Below are 22,342 nucleotides of genomic sequence, written 5' to 3'. Positions count from 1 at the left end.
TTAAAAGGTTTGTTTAATTTTACCTTTAACTATATGCATGCATTCCAAGGGACATACATATGTACCACATGCACGCCTGGTTGCCTGTGGAGGCCAGAAGAGGGAATTGGATCCCCATGGGAGTGGAGTTATAGGTGGTTGTAAGCAGCCTCTGTGGGTGATGGAACTAAAGGTGGGTCTTCTACGCCCCCGAACCATCAATCAAGCCCTATATTTTTTTCATTTCTGTATGGTAAAAATTGAGGCGTAAATAACCTCGCCTAAATTACAATTACTGGTGAAATTAGTGGTCTATGCTTTCTTTGCCCAACACCAAATAAGTCTATCTGTCCATAAGTTATGGGATACCATTCAAAATTCTTTTATTAACTGTTACTGCTCCCATTGTATTTCTGAGGTTTGGATATATCAGAATGACATATAGTTGAAAGCATTTTTAGTAAGTACTACTTAGTTATCCTGTGAGATTTATGAAATAATAATAATTTATAAAAAGCCTCAGTAGTCAGTAATCAGCTTCTCACCAATGATAATACATTTGTCTGAGATTAATATCATTGCTTTCAATGTACTAGAATAAAACTAATCTCTATTATAGAATCCACAGCTGGCCTGATAAGCTATAATAAGAAAAAGTAATTACTATTTTTTGATATGCAGAAAATGCAAATTATATTTTGTCTCCAGAGTAGAGAACAAAGAGTGTCTTTGTTTATAAATGAGTAAATTTGCTGTTTACAAAGTTTGATTTTTTTCATTTTTTCAAGTGAGAGTTTTTTGACTTATGTTGACATAAACACAATAGATTTATAGTTTTGAAATTTTATGACTTTATTACATTTATAAATATTATCACATATAAATAAATATATAGAGAAGTGTTATATTTATATAATTTAGGAACAGGAAAATTGTTACTGTGAATTTTGCTAGCTGGGTTATAGAAGCATTTTATTACTTGTTAGCCTAAATACAAGGATGAGAAACATGAGAGACAGAAAGCCCAGAGTTTATTTAACATGATAGACTTTTATTTTGTATTTCATGGTGAGCATATAACAGTGACATAACATCTATTTCAGGAAGCCAGAACAAAAATCTAAACAATATCTATGCTAAAGAAATGATAAATGTTTGAGGTGATGTATATTCTTAGGTTGATTTAAAGATTGTATTGTTCATATGCATAAAAATATCTCATTACCCTAATATGTTCAATCTTTATGTGGCAGGTAAATATAAAAGCAGTAAAATAAAGTCTTAGCTTATTCACTTCACTTTCAATTTCTTGATGAATAATGTATGGGTCATTATTGGCTTAAACATGACATGCCTTAAACATTCTAGAGCATTGATAATTTAAAGATATAGTCCCCACAGATATCAATGTTTACATTACTTGAATCATAGTAATTTTTTTCATCATTTAAAATATCACTTTGGGCAATGTTATCATAGTATAAATTCAATGTATCAAATTAATTTTCCCTATAAGTATTTAACTTCTTGGAAAATTAGATTGTGGATTGATATAAAAATGTTAGTAGATGATATCAGGAAAAATATAATTAAAATATTTATATAAATTTAATTTACATTACACATGCTTTTTATTCTCTACAGTCTAATTAGATAAAAAGCTCAGCTATACCACATTCAATATTCATATCATCATAATGAATGGATTTTCTTAATTTTGAAATCAGTTGAGAGAAATATAGTTTCTTAATAGGTAATTTGCTATACTAAAAAAAAAAAACTCATTTGGTTTTGGATGAGAAGATTTAAACATGGGATTTAATATTTACCAACTTACCCATGACCTTGGCCAAATAAGTTTAGTCTTATGATAGCCTCAGTTTCCTCATTTGTTATAAATTGACAAGATGGCTTGGGAGATGATGCCAGACAGATAAGCTCATAATCACTGCTCAATAAATAATAGATGCTTAGACCGTTGTCATCATGATCTATTTGTTGATCTATTGTTTCTGACAGTGGGCATGTGTTCTCCCTTGGGAAGCTTACTAAAGTGTGTGTGACCTTGTCCAGGGTTTGGTGACTCAGCCTTTCTGATGGACGTGAGTCACCTCTGGACTTATTTAACATTTGGGTAAGTTGATCATGTCACAAGCCAAATTTGCTACAAATGGTCAGCTCAGAGCTGTGTGATGTATGGGTGATGAGGCGTAGTGAGGAGCCCGCTCAACTCCTTCATGACTTAGCACATTTTATTTAGACAATAGGACTGAAACAAACTAGAAAATGAATATGACTTTAAAATTACTTGTTTAAATCAGGAAAAGGAGAAACAAGATCTACTGAATTTAGTGTAGGTGGAATTGATCATCCTACAAAATGTCTTCACAGACTAGCATAGCTAATAAAAAATAAAATGGCAGAAACCTGAATTATGTGTCTTCTAATCTAATCTTTATTCTGCCATTTCTGAGTATGCAAAATTGTAGATTTGCTTAGGAATGTAAACATGGGAGTAGCATTACATAATTTCAGATATCAGTGCCAGTACTTTATCCTGTACTTGTGCCTCTGCCTTCCTGTGTTCCAGTCTTTTCTTCAAGAAAAGAATGAATAATAAACAGGTCCTATCCTCCTAGCTTCTTGGAGGAACTAAACTGATCAGAAAGGTATTAGATATCTAATAAAGTAACAACTGTAATCTATTTGTGTAGTGATGAGGATTTGGGCTACAAATACAAACAGGAGTGCTTATCTGATGGTAATCACTTGTGTAAAAGAAAGGGCTACTCAGAGAATCATAGCACACACGGGGGAGTTCAATGGCTGGTGCCAAATGAATAGAACCAGAAAAGTTGGAATTATTACGGGAACAAGATATTTAGCCTTGAACCCTTATTGAACTGAAGCATCCTTGTGTTTCTTTGTTTTCTTTAGCTTTTGAACTTTATTGTTTTGCTCCTGAAGCATAGTTTAAATTCATAGTAAATTTTATTAGAAAGCAATACAAGTTTCTTGCTTTATTATTTTCAAGTCTTTAGTTTGCTTTGAAATTCAAGACCTGTTTCAGCTTATGTCTAGTAAACACAAAAGAACATATAAGCTGATTTGCTTCAGAAACAGACTGCTTTGAGCTGGTGAGATAGGCCAGAGGGGAAAGCCCCTGCTGCCTGCTGATCTCAGTTTGACCCCTGGAGCACAAATAAAGATGGAAGGGGAAGGTGACCCATGGAGGAAATATCCTGTGATCTCCACATGAGCCCCCTACATGATACTCCCAAGCACTCTCACACAAAATATCCGAGCAAGTACTCAAACCCCACACCCTTCTGGTACTTTTGGGACAGGAGGATTAAGGGTTCACGGTCACCCACATCATGTTCTGGGACAGCCTGAGCTTCATGAGAACCTGTCTCCATGAACAAGCAAGCAAACTAATGAATAAATGATTAAAGTCAAATCACCATTTTAGAATGATATATTTCAAGCCAATTAGAAATTCAGACTGAATTTATTTTATGTATAATGAAAACTCCCGATGTGTTTATATTTAAGTCAAAAGCAGCCTAATAGACTCCAAACCTCATTGACATGACAAAACACTGTGATTCAGAGTAACTCTTGATGGCCAAAAGCTATTACTGATGCTTCATGTTCCCCTGAAGGTGCGTTATTCATGATAAATTTTGACTAGTTTCATTTACAGTTTTGTAAATAAAATTTCACTAGTTTATTTATACTTTAATTATTCACTAAACATTGAAGTTTGAAAAATACATATGCCCTGTGACTAATAAACATTTTGAAGTATTTATTCTATAAAATTAAGAGTATCATTATGTAGACACACAGATAAAAGCATGTTTGTGAATGCACTGTTCATCTGTAATGGACAAAAAAATAGTGGAAGCAATCCAAATAGCCATGTAATAGGATTGGTTATGTGCTATTTTGAGCGAAGGTCTCACTTTTTAGCCCTGGATGGCCTAGAATTTGGTATGTATACCTGACTGTTCTTGAATTCTCAGAGATCCACTTGCCTCTGCCTCTGAGTGCTGGGTTTAAAGGTGTGAACTACCACACTTTTAATCTTATACAAAGTCTGATATATGCTCTTTTCTTAGAGCCATGGAATATTCATAACTGAGAAAATGATGTTGTGTGGCAATTTTATTTGACATTGACACTTACCTGTATATGTTTGTCTGAACAGAGAAAGTCTTGACCGGAAGAGTCCGTAGGTTGAGCTTCTTTAACCTATTTGCTCTTTCACATATCTTTGTGAAAGACTGTACTTAATGCTCTAACACATTCCAATGCAGTCATGTGTATCTTGACGCACTTGCATACATTTTAATTAATAAAACAGTTTCCTGCATTGTGTATTCTCCCAGATGGAAATATAGGGACAGGATGAAGCCTTGTGTAAGTGGGGGAGTCTGTGAACGGACCTGGTGCTGGCCACTTGTAGTGCCCAGTCTGTATAAACATGATCAACGAAGGCCCAAAGAGAGATCAGATCAGACAGTCAAATTAGGAGACCTTAAAGGAAGGCTTGTTTCACTGAAGTTAGGTCCAAGATTTGGAACCTGGTGTTGAAGAGAAGGACCTCAAGGAATTGGTCAGAAACCCGAGGCTTCCAACAGTGTGGCTGTTGCCATTCTAGTCCAAAGAGCCTTTCTGAATGGGGACTGAGCATCTTACCCAGGGTCCTCCTTCCTGATTAGCTTCTTCAGGTGTACAGATTTTAGTAGGGTTATCCTATATTATGTGTCTAATATCCACTTATGAGTGAGTGTATACCCTGTGTGTCTTTCTGCTTCTGGGGTACCTCACTCAGGATGATCTGTTCCAGTTCCCACCATTTGCCTGTTAATTTCTTGACGAGAGGCGAGCCTTCCTGAACACCACAGTAACCATACTTCTTTTAAGAATAAATCAGCATAATCTGAAAGAATGTAAACAGTTAAAATATGAAAAAATGCTGGTATCCGTTCTCCTCATGGAATTCTAGAGCTGGATCTTTTTTCCTTTAATTCATGATAGTAAACTGTTCCTTATTCTGCACATCTACTTTATAGTATCATCCTGTTCCTTGTCATTCACTATGATTGGTTGTGTTTCTTTTATAGTATTTTTTGCTTTAGGTATTTTGAATTGTAAGTAATTATACTTTAAAGTTATTATAGAACTAATTATCCCTCGAAATTATCTTCAAATGGCTGTTCTTAGTTGGCTATATTATTTAATATGAATTTTATTATTATTATTTTATTTTATTTTATTATTTTTTTAATATTAGTTACAGTTTTTTAACTTTGTATCCCAGCTGTAGTCCACTCCCACACCCCCTCATTCCCTCCCAATCCGACCCACCCTCCCTCCCTCTTCTCCTCCTATGCCCCTTTCCAAGTCCACTGATAGGGGAGGTCCTCCTCCCCCTCCACCTGCCTCTAGCTTATCAGGTCTCTTCAGGACTGGCTGCAAAGTCCTCCTCTGTGGCCTAGCAAGGCTGCTCCTTCCTCGGAGGAGTGGGGGAGGATGTCAAAGAGCCAGCCACTGAGTTCATGTCAGAGACAGTCCCTGTTCCCCTTACTAGGGAACCACTATTATCATTGTTATTATTTATTATTATTATTGAACAGGACGAGAGCCTTCTACAGAGGGCCTCTGAAAGACTCTACCCAGCAGTGCATCAAACCAGATGCTGAGACTCAGCCATACTTTGGGCAGAGTGTAGAAGGGGAGATAGTAAGACCTAGAAGGTAAAGGAGCACCACAAGACCAACACAGCCAAAAAATCTGGGCTCAGGGAGTCCTGCAGAGACTAATGAATCAGCCAAGGACCGTGCATGTAAGGACCTAGACCTCCTGCTCAGATGTAGCCCATGGCAGCTCAGTCTCCATGTGTGTTCCCTAGTAAGGGGAGCAGGGGCTTTCTCTGACTTGGACTCAGTGGCTGGCTCTTTGATCACCTCCCCCTGGCAAGGTGACCTAATAGGCCACAGAAAAAGAGAAGCCAGGCAGTCCTGATGAGATCTGATAGGCTAGAGTCAGATTGAGGGGAGGAGGATCTTCTGTATCAGTGGACTAGGGGAGGGGCATGTGAAGGAAGAGGGAGGGAGGGAGGGGTCTACAGCCAGGATACAAAGTGAATAAATTGTAATAAATAAATAATAGAACTGGATCTTTAATGAATCTTGGCCCCAAAATAGAACTGAAAAAAAAAAAAAGGGTCTGAAAGAGGCTTGTTTCTAGCTCTACTCTGCCTAAGTCCTACTTTCTACCCCCAGCCCCAGAGAGAGCATAGAGCAGGTCAAGTCAGAGCATGGCTGGGGACGTGCAGTTCTCTAAAATGGAATGGCCCATTGCCTTGTGAGGGAAGCTTTTGATGGTCTGGGTCAGAGTTCACAGTAAAAAAGGTCACAGCTTAAGGAGATGACCTTGCTCAGCCTCAGTGGGTCAGATGTCAGGATGACAGCCTCTTACATCACCACATCACTCTTTTCTACAGAATGAAACATGCCTGTTATTTCTATAAAATAATCGAGTGATCAGAGGCTCTAAGATGTTAGCTAATCGTTTGGACCTCGAGAAACTTGCTCAAGGTCAATGATTGACTAGGTTTGGATCTCAATTTGCTTGGTTCCATCTCAACACAGCTGTACTCAGGTACAAAATTGTAGCACTCTCACTTTTCCTATAAATGTGTTTCTTCACTGCTTTCTCCCATTTCTTCATCTTCCATTCATTCCATTATGCAATCAATAAACATTTACTCAATACATAGTGTCTGAAGCACACATGGTTTGCTGATTCCCACAAATGTGACCTTATAAAGTTTTCAACTAATTGTTGAAAGGGAGTTCACAAGTCCCAAATCTTTCCTTTTTGAATTTTTTTGTGTCTCAAACATCTCATTAATTTACTATGACATAGTTATTTTGGCTCATTTACTTTGATATAAAATGTGATATAAAATATATCCTTCAAAAGAACTTTTATTACAGAGAGAAATAGAGGGTATATAATATTATAAGAAAGATATAATAAGAAACAAGGGAACTGTACAATAGTCTATTTTAAGGTATTGGTTGGTATTTAATTGAAAAGAATTAGCCAGCCTCCCCAAAATATATGTATATAAAGGTGCATGGTCAAGCTTACTCTTAATCAAGCAGATAAGAACATCTTCCAGTTTTCAAATTAAAATTGATTTATATTCTAGACCTTCCTTGTCAAAAGCAAGTTAAAACTACAGTTCAAGTTCATTATTACAGACATAACACATTTGAACCCGTATCTCTTCTACCCATTTAGACATTCTGTTCATTAATTGTTTGGAAAACCCAAGCTCAGGTTACTCAAGTAATCCCATTTTTGTAGCTGAGCCAGTATTATCATTACTGAAATTAAAATTGATCCAGAACACCCTGGCAGGAGCATGAGGCTGGCATAGAGATGAACGGGCTGCGTTCTCTGAGCTTGTCAGCTCCCTTCTTCACAGAGCGCTGGGCACTGCCTGCTGATGCTCTTGTCTTTCTCATCATCAGTGAGCGACTGCAGTGGACTAGTAGTCAGTAGATTTGTGCATGCTGCTTGTGTAGGCACTTTTGAATTTGGGGCACATACACACACACACACACACACACACACACACATGCTTGCACACACGTCGCAGTGAGAAGGTGGCGCTGTTAAATGTCCAAGTTGATTTTACTACTTGTTCTCCTGTCTGTCTGGTTCTAGACAAGTGTCTCAGTAATCCTTGACCCTCTTGAACTTCCCATTTCTGGGTCAATGAAGCGTTTGTCAAAGTTGCTGAGCACGCAGAGTCAGCCTGCCAGGAAAGCTGTCACATCGGGCAGCCGCAGCTCCTTCAACGCACATCAGCTGGGGCGGTCCTGCTCTGAAGCATGGATTTTGTTCATAACTGCAAGCAACTCTTGCAGTTCTTGGCGCCTTTGTGCTTCTCTGTCAGCGCTAGGGGCTTTTGTGTTCACGGTGAGTCCCAGCTTCTACCAGCCGCACAGACCTCGGAGTAGTCAGGTGCTCCTTCGACTCCTGTAGTAGGAATGAAATGTAAAGGATTCGGCATGTGTCTCTACCTGCACTCTGTATGGGAAGCACTTAAGCCTATTCTTAATTTTTTAAGTCAGCTTTGAAGCAGGAAATCATACTTCTGCCCCTAACGTGGCATTCTGTGGAGTTTGTTCTGAAAGTGTAAATCTAGTAAAGTGTGAACTAAAGGCTGTTGCCAAACTGACGACGATGTTTGTCTACGCGGCTTGTGTTTCCACAGCTGTCAGTGGAGGTGGTCACTCTGATATGAAGTCATGTGTTCTAGAGTAAGACACGTGTTTGGCATTTGGTTTCATTTTAGCGCTTCCTACTTTGAACTTCAAAGCACAGGAAACAAAAAGTGTCGTTCTAAAGGGTGACATTTCTTTTCTAACAACGTGTTGTGAATGAAATTGGTATTCTCAGTAGAGCTCCTGGAAAAGTTGTTGCCAACAATAATTTTGACATCTCCTGTGTTCCATTATAATAAGAAATAAGAATAAATAAACAGAGCTAGGTGGTCAGGATCCTGTTCAGATGAAAACAAGTGTAATTTCCTGTATAATACGTTGAAAACAAAAGCCCTGCACAAACACTTTCGTTGAATGTTTAAAGACTAGTCTCTCAGACTGTTGCTTGTTTGACAAGATACTTTAGCGTGAGGCTGAAATGAAGCAAGAAAACAAATAATTGCTATGGAGATAAGAGACTGGATTCTTTCAGACTCAAGAACTGCAAGGAACATTCAAGCATTAAAAAAATGCTGGTGGAGCTGGAGAGATGGCTCGGTGGTTAAGAGCACTGGCTGCTCTTCTATTCCCAGCACTTAAATGGCAGTTAACAACTATTTGTACCTCTCATTTGTATCTCTCTCAGAGAACTGACATACTCTTCTGGTTTCTGTGAACACAGGCACACAGATGATTCACAGACATAAATGTAGGCAATACACGCTACACATAAGTGGACAAACAAATAAAAATAAGAATCAATGTTGGGGAGATGGTTCAGAGGATAGGAGGCTTACAGTTGAGACTGAGTACCTGAATTTGATTTCAGGGACTCAGATAGTGGCAGGAGAGAACCAATAACTCCAAATTGTTCATTGACCACACCATGCATGCCTGCCTCCTGCCCCTGACTCTGAATAATAAGATACAGAGAAAATATATTTACTCCAAAGAATGAGTGCTAACGGTTGTTTATGATTGTTGGGCAGGATTTTATTACAACAAAGCAGTCAGTCTTGAGTGGTCTTGTTACCCAGAAACATAGCTCAAGGTGGCTGCTGTGGCTGATGTTGCTGCCCTCCCTCCACCTGACCAAACCTTAATTCATGCTCCATCCACTTTCCACTGGGTGTAAATTGTCTCCAGAAGTTTTCTTTATTAGTGACTCAGAAGAGTTTGAATCCTGCTTTGCACTCCTGACTGAAACTGTTTTCTGACAGAGATAAATGAGAAAATGATGACATGCTTGAGTCACTCAGTTAGCAGCTGATGCAGAATTAAAATCAAGGGTGCTTTGCTTTTGGATCATTGTTTTCATGATTTGTTCCAAAGTCTGAATATAAGCTTTTTTATTTTAGTTTTATTTTTTTAACCAATCTCTTCTAAAGAAGACATACATACCATAGATTATTTAGGAGATTTTTTTAAAGGAAAAAATAGTTTTATATCAATTTTACTTTAAAATAAAGTGGTATGTTGTTGGAAATTGCCGTATTACTGCCTATAATGTACTGAAGTTTTGGGTTTAATACATTAAATGAGAATATTTATACTTAGAAACTTTGTAGGCTTAATAAAAATTTAAATTTGGGTCTAAAAGGAATAAAAAATTCCCACAAACATTAAATTTGATCATTCGTAGAGTGTGCTGCTTAGTTTTGTGTCAACTAGATACAGTCTTGGGTTGTCTGGGAAAAGGGAAACCTAGTTGAGAAAATGCCTCTTTGGACTGGCCTGCAGGATGATTGATGTGGGAGGGCCCGGACCACTGTGGACCTGCGACCCGCGGCAGCTGGTTCTGGGGTGTAGATGAAAGCACGATGGGATGGGCCAGCCGTGGAGAGCATGCTAGCAGGTAGCAGTTCTCCGGGGCCTCTGCTTTAGTTCCTGCCTCGGGTAGCTGGTTCTGGGGTGTAGATGAAAGCACGATGGGATGGGCCAGCCGTGGAGAGCATGCTAGCAGGTAGCAGTTCTCCGGGGCCTCTGCTTTAGTTCCTGCCTCGGGTAGCTGGTTCTGGGGTGTAGATGAAAGCACGATGGGATGGGCCAGCCGTGGAGAGCATGCTGGCAGGTAGCAGTTCTCCGGGGCCTCTGCTTTAGTTCCTGCCTCGGGTTCCTGTTTACAGCACCTGCTCTGATTCCCTCAGTGAGAACAATGGGCCATAGACACCAAATAACCCTTCCCACCCTGAGCTGCCTTTAGCAATAGCCTTTATCACAGCAATAGAAAGCAAGCTGAGCCATAAGTATATTATATATATATATATATATATATATATTAGAAATTTACCAAGTTTGCCTCTATGAACTTATCTTCAAGAAATAGGCTTTTATTTATATTCAGAATTTTATTATCAACACTTAGACTGTCCATCTCTTGGAAACAACTTATTTTGTTTGGAGAGAACAATTTAAAAATTAAATAATTTAAAATTAATTAATTAATTAATTAATTACAATTTAGTCACTTTGTCTTCCCAATGTAGCCCCCTCCCTCGTCTCCTCCCAGTCCCATCCTCCCTCCCTCTTCTCCCCCTATGCCCCTCTCCTAGTCCGCTATTTGACCCTAGCCTATCAGGTCTCATCAGGACTGGTTGCATCATCTTTCTCTGTGGCCTGGCAAGGCTGCTTCCCCCAGGGGAAGGTCAGCAAAGAGCCAGCCACTGACTTCATGACAGAGACAGCCCCTGTTCCCCTTGCTAGGGAACCCACTTGGAAACTGAGCAGCATATGCGTTTCATCTGAGCAGGGGTTCTAGGTCCTCTCCATGCGTGGTCCTTGGTTGGAGCATCAGTCTCTGAAGGCCCCCCTAAGCCCAGGTATTTTGGCTCTGCTGGTCTCCTGTGGAGTTCCTGTTGCATCCAGGTCTTTAAATCTTACTATAGAAACAGTGGTATCGTGTTTGTAATATTTTTTTGTCCCACCTCCTGCCTACAATACGATACTCTGGAACAGAGTATCACTAGAACAGGATCACCAGTCATTCTGGCAAGAAAATTTGATGGGTATAGAAACATATTTCATGTTTTGAATTATAAGCATTTCAAATAAACTTTAAGAGCTCTATAATAATCCTTGATTTTAGAGAATAAGTAGGGCCAAAGATCGGTTCTTCTGTATTTTCAGCAAATAAGTACTTTTTATATGAAAAGAGAATTGACTAAATGTGTCAATTATCTCACAATTTAAAGCATGTATTAAGAAACTATTGGGTGCAGAACAAGGCACTAAGTTCAGATCTTATTTCAAAGAGTTTCTTATTTAATTGGGATATGTATAAATTTATTAGAAATAATTAAGAAGAAATTAAATAACCTTGAACCCACAAAAATAGTTTTCATTTCCTTAAAATGGAAGAAATATTAATCCACCACGTTGAATGTTGGATAGTAACTGAGGTATTTTGTGGAGGCAAAGTCATATTAGAAGTTACAATAAAAATTCACTTTGCTTATTTTTGGCAATTTTACAGAAGAAAATTACTTCTAGGCTTGTGTTACAGATAGGCTCATCTATACATGAGCACACATTGACATCACACGACTTGGTGGTTGGTGGGGATGGGAGTCTAAATCTTATGCCTACTCCTAGTCCGCTGGACAAGTGGCTGGTTAAACAGATGGGCTCTGGAAACATTCGAACCCCTCCTCTATTGATGGATGACCAATGAAAAGAAGCTGCGACATGATGTTTATCATGATCCTTGGCATGATGCTCTCAGAAAAGAGCTTTTGCTAATTTTCGTTATGATTTATTGTTGAAAATACATTTTTCCTTATGAATGACCATGTGAAAATTGGAAGATAGCAGATGGAATGTCATGGGCCTGGAAAACCAGCAGGCAGAGAAGTAATTCTCAGTTAAACAGGGTTCGTGGGGAAGCAGGCATGTGAAATGACACGTGGTTTAAATGCAATAAGATCTGAGGGACCGGCTGGGGCAACCAAGAGATACGGGCTGATCGTGTAATTCATCTTCCAAGGAGGAGGAGACAAGTGAGAATTCTCCTCACTGTGTTCAGGCTCCTGTGGCAAACTGACTTCTCAGTAGTCACAGGCAGGACCTGGGGTCAGCTGTTAAGCTGTGGTTACTATTTATGAAATGGCACACCTTTTCAGTGTGACACCCAACGGGTTTAGATGTGCATGGTCGGATGACATCAAGGAGAGTTCAGTTTCTGATTGATTAGTGATACTTCTCTTCTGCAGATGTTTTTGAGAAAGCACTGAGGGGAAGGGAGAGCGACAATTAGACAGCTCTCTGCTTGGAAGACACAGAGACAGAGTTTGATGGTCTAATGTTGATGTATTGAAAGGGCCTTCCAAGGCGTTTGCTCTCTCCATGAGTTTTATGATACTCTATTTAGTGTTGGAGTAATTAGTAAGCCATCACACATTTAGTCTAATTGAACTATGAATATGGGCACCTGTCCTTCACATGTTCTATTGTTTATTGATTGAATTATTAATACTAATGACTAATAACATTTACTCATCTTAGGTCATGGCAATGCATGATTTATAGAGTGCACGCAAAAATTCAAGAAAAATACTCCTCTTTCCTAAACTATTTATTTATTTCTTTTAACCCAGTTTTCTCCACAAAAAGGAGGAAGATTTTGGTTAATGTCTGCCCTTATAATATTGCTGAAAATGTGTTTGTAACATGCATAAACTGTGCCAATGATACACAAGTGTATGGGTCAAGCCAAGTGTAGTGCGTTGCTATCTGGTTGAGAGCCTAGCGTTTCATGTAGGAGCCATTCTCCAGCCCAGGAAGTGTATGTTCACGTCCACGTTAAGGTTATTACATTTGTATAAACATCAGCATAACATTGTCTAACACTACAGCCAATTGTCAATAATACAACTTTCAAAAAAGTTTACTTCTTGAGGACAATCCAAGTGGATTTTTTTTTTCTAATTTTGGTCTTTGACTATTTCTTGTATGTATATACTGCATTGTGATTACTCTCTGTGAACCCTTCTTATCTCCCTCTTATCTCTATCATCTCTCCCTCTTCCTCTGAATTCCTTTACAGGATTCATGACTTCCTGTTTGACCTGTGACCCATTTAGTTTAATCAGGGCCATCTGTGTGACACTGAATGGAGCTCTCCATCATAGTCCTGAGGTCACAGCTGAAGACAGTGACTCCCTGTCGGCCTGACTGTGCATAATGAATGTTTCATCAATGAAGGATCTAGGCCCCTGACCTGCCCTTCAGCCTTGCTGTTGGGTTCGTTCTTGTGCAGACCCAAAGCAGACGCCTGCTGCTGATGTGGGTTCATGGTTGCAGTGCCTGTGCCTTGTTCAGAAAATGCCATTCCTCAACCTCTCACTTTCACTTTTGGCTCTTACACCTTTTCTACCCATGTCTCAGAATATTCCCTTAGCCCAGAGTAGATGATATAAACACCTTTGTAAAGATTAAGTCCATGGAACTATCTTATATCCATCTGCTTTCCAGGAATACATAGGCTGAATTTCTGAATAAATAGGTGAGAATTCACATATTGCTGCTTACCATTTCTATCTTTCTCCCAGATAGAGTTTATGTGTAGAAAGAAGTCTGCTGCTCTAGTAAAAGTTTGACTTATTTTTAGTACAGCAAAATGTCCTGAGATTGTTTTGTCTGATGGTGGTTAATTTAATTTAAATTATCTTTATATTTTCTTGTTACATTGTCCTTTGAAATCACTGAAATTGCCTAAGTAGCATTGTTGTATCTACATTACATAAAATGGAAAACTCAGAAGATCAATTTAGATACAGATGGAGAATAAAAAGATTTCAATACATACTTAACATTGCTATAAGGAAATGTCTAAAACTAGCCATTTGAAGAGAAAAAGAGGATAAAACAGGGAAACATTAATTTTCATACTGTGGTACAATAGTGATAAAATCTGTCTTTGTATGAAAATACTTATTTTCTGTATATGTGTTTGAATAAGATACATGATCATCACAACTTTCTGTAACTATTCTGATACATTGTGTCTCCTGTGTGTTTTAAAATACAATTTATTTTTTTTTCTTTGACAGCAAATGCCAGTCTTCTCGGAGGAGGCGGTGGTAAGTCCAGAAAATGGCTTAACTTCAAGTGCATTTTCAAGACATTAACCAGAAGATGACTAGCAAGCTCTGTGATGCTACAGCAAGCTAATTTTGCCATTTTTGTCACCTATAAAACTAATAGTCTAGAAAATAGTTTATAATAGAAATGCTGTTGGTTTAAGGAATTATTCTTTTAATTGGCTTAAAAATGTGTTCACAACTGTTTTTCTTCTTGTCACCTGTTATGTAGGGGCACACACAGACTGTATATCTGTCGACATAAACACACATACAGCAGACGAGAGGCTCTGCTCATATGAATGCTAAGGTGACAGTATGTAGGCTTTGCCTTCTTTCTTTTTAACCACAACTGCTTGCTTTTGCTTTTCATGACTTTGTACCTAGAGAACTTAATATTTCATCTACTTCTTTGGAAAAGTACAAGAGAAATTATTTTTAATGCTATATTTTTGTGTTAGGTAAGAGAAGAAAGAGAAACTCATCAAAGTGACAGGAGAGGGAGAGATTCTCATCCTGCAGGATTTTACTTTAAATGATGGAATCCAGCAACGATGGCTTTATCCTAGGGTTAGGAAAAGAGTTTACATAATAGAGCAGGGGAGAATGGGTTTCAATAAGGCAGTTTTCACTGATGATCTCAATGTTCATAGCTTGGCTTAGCCTCTCCTCTCCTTCCCCATCCCCTTCCTCTTCTCCCTGTTTGTTGCTGTTTTTCATTTTCATTTAGGTAGCAGGTAGTTGGTAGAACTGTGTACCACTTTGAGGAGGTTAAAAAAAAAAGTACAGACCTTAATAGAAGATTCTACTATAAATTATACTTGGCAATTAAAAATATAACCATTGTTCGATGTTAATGGAAACTTGGAATCTAGAATGATGAAGAAGGGTTTAAAGTAGAAAGTGCTGCTTATGCATCTTCTGCATTTTAGAAAATATAAATGTCATAATTGGTAATGAGAGACATGAAGGCTTCTGTGACAAGTCTCCACCGCCAGTCTAGATAGGGAGCCAGTAAGGAGAGCCCTTCAAAGGTGTGAAAAGGGTGATGAAGTTCAGCTCTTCCCAGTTGATGGCTTCTGCCAGGGCGGTGGGAGATGACTCCATGTTCCTTAAGGGCTGGCCACTGGAAGTTTGACCATGGTGCAACGAGTAGATTGGCAACACCAAGTGGGCTTGCCGTATTATTTTTCCATTTTGTTTTTGAGAGAGTGGGGAGGGCAGGAGGGCGGGAGGATGGACCTGGGAGGAAAGGAAAACAAGTGTGATGGAGGTGCATTGTCTAAAATTCGAAATAATCAATAAAAATGTTGTTAAAAAAAGAAATGATTTTTTTCATCACATATTTTACTGTATTTTCAGAGATACATTAGGGAAAATTTTCCTTAGGGGCTGGGGTTTTGGTATTTCCCCTCTACATACACTATATGAAAAAATATTTTTAAGATAAATTGCTCATAGGGGTGGTTTTCATACAAGACACATAAGCACTTTAGGAAACCTGACTAATATGGTTAAAGTATAAGGTTAAAATGGAGTTTACATGAACACATTTATCAACTTATAGCTACCAATTAGGTAGATGGTTCATTTATTGCTTTCAATTATTTCTTAAGTGTGACTCAACCATTTTTATTAGTTAAAAATCACTTCAGCCGCTTATGATGGATAAGAGCCCCTGAAAAATTATCCCTTAAAGATTAGAAATGCATTGTGCGTCATGTGACCTCGTGCTGCAGGGAGCCTGGAATGGTCACCTGATAATCCCGGATGTCATGGAGCATCAACCTCTTACTTCCCTGTCCTTTCTTCTGAGCTTGCAATTTCAGTAACCAGGGTCTGTAAAGCCTGCTGATGCTCCAGCCATCACACAAAGAATGTAGACAAGGGCAAATAGGAAAGGCAAAACTGTAAAAAGTATCTTCAGGGATGAGTCAATTTTCTTTTTATTCTTTAAGAAACAGATTTTCATGAAATCTCACATTATACTGAGATTGGTAAAATATTCATTCTTAGCATTCCTAGTAGTTTTTGCTTTTAGGAAGCAATATGCTCATTGAAATGAATTATTCTGCTTGCTGTAGAGGAAGAAGAGCAAAGGTTGAGTGTGCCATGAGCTGCATGTACACACCTGCCATATGATTACTTTTCTGGCCTCAAGTGGCTTTGCTTAAATGTATGTGTGCGTAACTGCTATGTGAAAAAAAATAAGTGGCTATAGTGACTGGCTTTATGTTTTTATAAATACATAGCATTTCTGTCCTATTTGAGAAGGTACGTTTAACAATGGTATGATACTTAGTTGTGTACTTATAGAAGAAATAGGCTAACTCAGTTTTCTTTATTGTCTTCATCTACACAATTGCCAAATTCATCATGATTTACAATTTCTGAATTGTAAATTTAGCAACTCAGTAATATCAGAAAGATAAATTACAAGTTTTTGAAATGGCTGTATTTTCACCTTAAAACAGGCTATCAAGAGGTTTAAATTCATTTGCACACTTCTGGAATTGTCAAAATTGTTCTCAATTACAAACTTGATTTTTGAATGGTTTTATTCAAAAATTGAACTTAAGGACCATTCTTAGCTTTTGCTGTGCAGAGTTTTGACCTTCTGATTTTAAGGCAAGTCTTTGGAATCATCTCCTTGATATTTGCAAGTAGCAGCCTCTAATCATCCAGTAAAGAACACCATTACACATATTTCCAGTTTATCAAAGCAGATTGAATGCAAATATCTACGTCAGCTGCATGCTTTCAAGTCCTCTCATTCATTTCCTTGCTGTCAGGGTAGTCTGTCCATTTGTAGAAGAAGTAATTCTGCAGAGCACAAGTGCATCACCACCTTATGGTAGCACTGGATAATGCCCAGGCTTGTGTCTTTTCTTGTGTTTGAAGGTCACTCAGCCGCAGAAAACACTGCAATACATGCTTACTCATCGGTAACATGGTTGTCTGGTCACTCAACCATAGAAAACACTGTGATACATGCTTACTCATCGGTAACATGGTTGTCTGGTCACTCAACCGTAGAAAACACTGCGATACATGCTTACTCATCGGTAACATGGTTGTCTTGTGTGCACAGGCTTTATAAGGTGGCATTTTGAAACACAGAACACAAAAGAAACCATCATGGACAGCCTTAAATTTTATGGAAAAGCACAATTTGTAGGGAGAAACAACTAGAATCAAAGAACTAATTTCTTAGTTCATCCAGTCCATCATAAAATAGACAGAACAAACTTTATAACTTATGACTTTAGATAATGTCTATTCCATTCATGCAGCAATGAACGCGAGGCAGAGCCCATGAGTGGACCAGCCCAGGGTGTTGTTTATGGGATTTTCCTCTGTGATGGTCTGTCAAGCACCCGAGGCATAGGCGTTCAGAGTGACAGTTCCCAACAGGGCATGTGTTTATTTTGCATCATGATTTTGTTTGTTTGCCATTTTAATCACTTCAGAATCTATGAGAAAAACCTATGGAACACTTTTATTTGTATTGGTACAAATAATTCTATACATTTTTCTTGAGGATTCTATGCCAGATTGCATTTAAAACACCATGACGGTAAGCAAGTATTGCCAAATAAAAACTCAGCATTCACCCTGGGGGGAAACGCATGAGAGCCATTCACCTAATGTGAACACATGGCATGTTCTTTGGATGTTCCCTCCCCCCAAACTCTTTTGACTTTTTGTGCCTTCTGGGTGTGCCCAAATAGGAGCAAAAATGGTCCTAGGATAGCAGCAGCTGTTTTGAGGTCATTCAAGAGTTCTACCTGTAGAAATATTTCTATTTCTGGTTTTCTACTAATGACCATTTTGTGTGTCAAAACAGCCCATGTGATATAAATGTCAAGTGCATGCTTGAGAGAAGTGAAATCGTAAGTCAGTTTCTGTTACACAGGTAGATTCTGGCTATGAATTTCCTCCCTGTTACATTTATTTCCATACACAGATACTCACGCATGCAAATGCTCATCGCCCATTCCCATACTAATATTTGCTGGGTAACACTGTTTGCTGTATTGATTATTGATTAGTCAATCAATGCAGACCTTTCCTGTGGCAGAGTAACTAGAATAATTATAACGTCCCACATTTTCCCCATGATCTAAAGACTTATCTGATGTGGATCTCTTGGATTAAAATGATACCTTGACAGTACCCTAATGGTTAATAATCATTTGATGCTCTCTCTGAAAGGCAGGAGCGTTTAGCTGAGAAGTGTTCTCTCACACTATCTGGGTTGTTAGGCAGATTACCACCCCAAAGAGCAGCTGCCTTTAAGCATGTCTTAATATGCTTAAGTCAAGTATATATTATTACTACTGCTGCTAGTAGCAGTATTGTGCTTAGTGTGTGTGTGTGTGTGTGTGTGTGTGTGTGTGTGTGTAGGGACACACGTGTCTGTCGTGCTCTCCTCTCTACCGTGGCTTCTGGGCACGGAACTCGCATTGGCAGGCTTGCCCAGTGAGCACTTTGTTGGCTGAGCTTTCATCAGCCTATGGATTGCTTGTTAACCATTCACAAGACAATGTAGTGTCCTCTCACCTTTTTCTTTTCACACACAGTATGCATTACACGGTACATGTATCACTAAATTGCTCACAATTCCTACCTTCTTTCTGTTTTCCATTGTATGTTATACATTGACTCCTTGTTTAATACACACCAGAACCCTCCACATGTGTCTAGGCCTCAAGCATGCTGGGAAGAATTTAGGATAGTGGCTCTGGCCGGGAAGCCAGACCAGTGAGCGGGGGAGGGCATTGATGCTTGCCCACCAGGAGCAAAGCCTGGCGGTTGTGAGCTCAGCAGCCGCTCTGTACTCAGCAGGGAAAATGGCCCAGCCGTGGGCCAGGGCAGAGTGATGGTCTCCCTGGCCTTGGAGAGCAGCAGGGCAAGAGAAACGGACAGGCTGTGGCATTTTGTTTAGGCAGGGAGGGATAAGCTCTTAAAGCATACAAAATTAGGTTTAAATTTAGACTGCCTTAGGTGGCAGATAGCCCAGGCGCTGCAGGGAGTGAGGCCTGCTAGAACGGACCAGAGGTCCAGATGTGATGGAGAAGTGGAAGGGGACCGAGATCAGGAGCCAGAACAGGTGTGAGAGCACTCGCTTACACGTGTAAATTCTCTATCCCAACCTATTTTATCAGCCCACTCCCTTTTTCCTCCCTTCCCTCCAGTTACCGGTTACCTCTGGGTAGTAAAAAGTCTCAGAACTAAGCACAGTCAAAGATTATCTACTTGCACAGTAAGCATTTTACAAAGCGAAAGGCATTCATCACACAGGACACACGGACCAAGAATAGAAGTCGGTATTTTGGAGTGGTCGGGGAAATCCTCCCAGAAGAGGGAGGTGTGCTGTACGAGGTAGTATTTTTGTAGACAGAGAGGGATGTCTCACATGTGCTCCCTACTATACAACACCGTGTCTTGCTTTTCCTTGTCTTCTCGTCACTCTTCTGCTGTCTGGACCTTGATTAAGTAGGCCCTCCAGCCTAGGGATGCTGCTCTAGGCCGCGTGAAGGCGTTAGGACGGTCAGGAGCTGTGGTCCTGGGGGCAGTGGCAGGGAAGGCTCGCCTGACCTGGCCGCCCTTCTCAGGCCTGCCATTCAGACAAAGGGCTTGCAGATGTCCTTGACAGCGACAGGAAGTGGGAGAATGGTTCAGAATCTAGTCCTGCCTGCCTTGCACTGTTCCGGTCTCTACCCCCTCTCTACCTCTGGCCACTGGGATCCCACAGACTAGAAACGAAGGTTATTTGTCTTTACTGTGTACCCCTGCCTTCCGAGGGGAACCCCGCTCTAGAGCCCAGAGGGCGGCGGACCGCCCTTGAGATCACAGGCTCCGCTCCTTTGCATGGCAGCCCTGGCTGAACTCTGCTGGGAGCTGGGGAGGTTCCTGACAGCGGCTCTCCTTCATCCTGATGGTCCGGACAGCGTCTGTGTAATGGTGAATACTCAGAAAATATCACCATTTCTCATCCTGGATTAGTCATATATTTAAATATTTTGGTTTTGTCTTATTTTGCTTTAGAAAGTTAATCTGTTTCATCTGACTAATACTCTGATGGAAAAAAAAAAACAAACAAACCTTAAAGAAAAAACTTACACAGCCAACCTGAGGATTCTGTGTGTATTTCATAGTAATTATTTTTAATCATTGTGGCATTTTTTTTGTGGTTGAAAGAACTTGTAAAGGCAGACTCACATAACTTTTGAAAGTACATTTTCTTTACATGAGAAATACAGAGAACAATGGGGATTTGTATAGGCAGAGGAACTAAATACAGGGTATTTAAATTCCACAGATCACATAGAGAGAAAGGCACATTTCAGCCATATTTTACCAAATAGCAAGTGTCTGTAGTTACAGCTTTCTTCTCTTAGCCTGTTAATCTAAGCAGCCTATCACTGACCTATTATTATTAATATATACAGGTTTTATCCTATCAAAGATTGCCTGTTTTTATTTAACTTTATAAAAACCTTGTATACTTGTATTTCATTTGAGTTCTATTTTTGAATTAATTTTCATTTGAACTTTTAAATTAATTTTATAATTGAAAAATAGTTTGTTATTTTTGTATATTTTAGGCAACTTAAAAATATACAAAGTTAATTAATTCTTTCAGAAAGTGCTTAAATTACTAAATGATGCTTTAGGCTAGGAATTTAAATTATAAAAACACTGAAAAGTAAAAAACAACAAAACCCATCTTTTCAGTTGTAGGAATTCCTGAGTAAAAATCTTGGACTTCAATATGCATTCCTACTGCCTTGACCTACTAAATGGGACCTAACTCCCTGAAAGTATAAGTTCAATTTCAAAGCTAGTATTTAAAATAATACTGTATCATGTACCAACACATACACACTCACTAACACATACACACGCTCACACAGACTCACACTAAAACACAAAAACACACTCACATATACTCATACACACACACACACACACACACACACACACAGCTCTGATTGCATAGTAGCTATTGCATAATTCTTGAGTACCTGTGCTTAAGTATAATCTCTTCACAACCATAAAAAGGGACATTTTTTGAATTCCTGTTTTAAATATCTCTCCCTTATGCCCACAGAAGATGGACTCTCTGTGCGTGGTGGAAAACATGATTCTGATAACACTTCTGCATAGAGCCCACTGCATTCTGGGACAGTAGATCTGCCCTACCTCAGTTTACTGTATGTGACGTAGTCTCACAGCAACACAAAGTGGAAGACTTGGGGAGCAACTTACAAAGGCTTCTGCCTTTGACACTGTTCAGAACGCTATTCCACTCCTTGATGTTTCTTTCATTTACTCCCCAAGCTGTAGCTATCCAGTAGGCTGCCCGGACAGGTTAATCTGGGAAGTTTTTAGTGAGAGCAAATCCAGTCGTACTCCCACAGAGAGCCCACGCGTGCTGCCACAGCTCTGTCCTTGGAGAGAAGAAGTTAATTTTTTTCATGAGTTAGGACAAATTCGTTATTTTGTGTACTAGTTTCCAGCTCTGGAGAGATGATTCTAATGATAGCAAACGACTTCACTGGCGTGGAATAACTAATTGCTCATTGTAAAGTGTTTTTAAATACAAAGTGTTAGATAAATGGTTATTACTGCAGTTGTCATTATTGTCATTATGGTGTAAGCGTGAAAGATGAAAGGTCCTAGATAATTGCATGATATGGCATTGCTGTATTCAAATAAAGGGGAATAACCAGAATTGTGGGGCAACAGGGCTCACAGTAGCCACATGTGGTGGAGGAGTGTTTCTTTTATAGAAAGATAATACAGATAATTGATAATTACCCACAAATGAGCCCGGGAATTATATATGTATTCATATAAATATACTATATACATACATATATATATATAGAGAGAGAGACAGAGACAGACAGACAGAAGATCGTTCCAACAGTAGTTCATTTCATCTATGCTGTAGGGGTTTTGAAAAACTTTTATTTCAATCATGCA

The 22,342-nt window shown here is 39.1% G+C and overlaps 1 protein-coding gene across 8 annotated transcripts in view; it reads left to right on the top strand.

Moving 5' to 3' along the window:
* The window catches only part of Macrod2 (mono-ADP ribosylhydrolase 2), a 1,947,949-nt gene that overhangs the window by 430,892 nt on the left and 1,494,715 nt on the right, over positions 1–22,342 (top strand). For 6 of the 8 annotated variants that reach the window (XM_060383167.1, XM_060383165.1, XM_060383162.1 and 3 more), the window contains exon 4: positions 14,318–14,347. The exons of the other annotated variants lie outside the window; for them this stretch is intronic. In XM_060383167.1, coding sequence (XP_060239150.1) covers positions 14,318–14,347 — 30 coding nt within the window. The remainder of the gene's footprint in view (positions 1–14,317; positions 14,348–22,342) is intronic. 8 annotated transcript variants of the gene reach the window in all.

This window comes from Meriones unguiculatus, chromosome 4 (assembly GCF_030254825.1).
Source record: "Meriones unguiculatus strain TT.TT164.6M chromosome 4, Bangor_MerUng_6.1, whole genome shotgun sequence".
In the NCBI taxonomy this organism is placed as follows: Eukaryota; Metazoa; Chordata; class Mammalia; order Rodentia; family Muridae; genus Meriones; species Meriones unguiculatus.
Note: the sequence above shows the minus strand (reverse complement) of the source record. Positions and strands in the feature narration are given on the sequence as shown.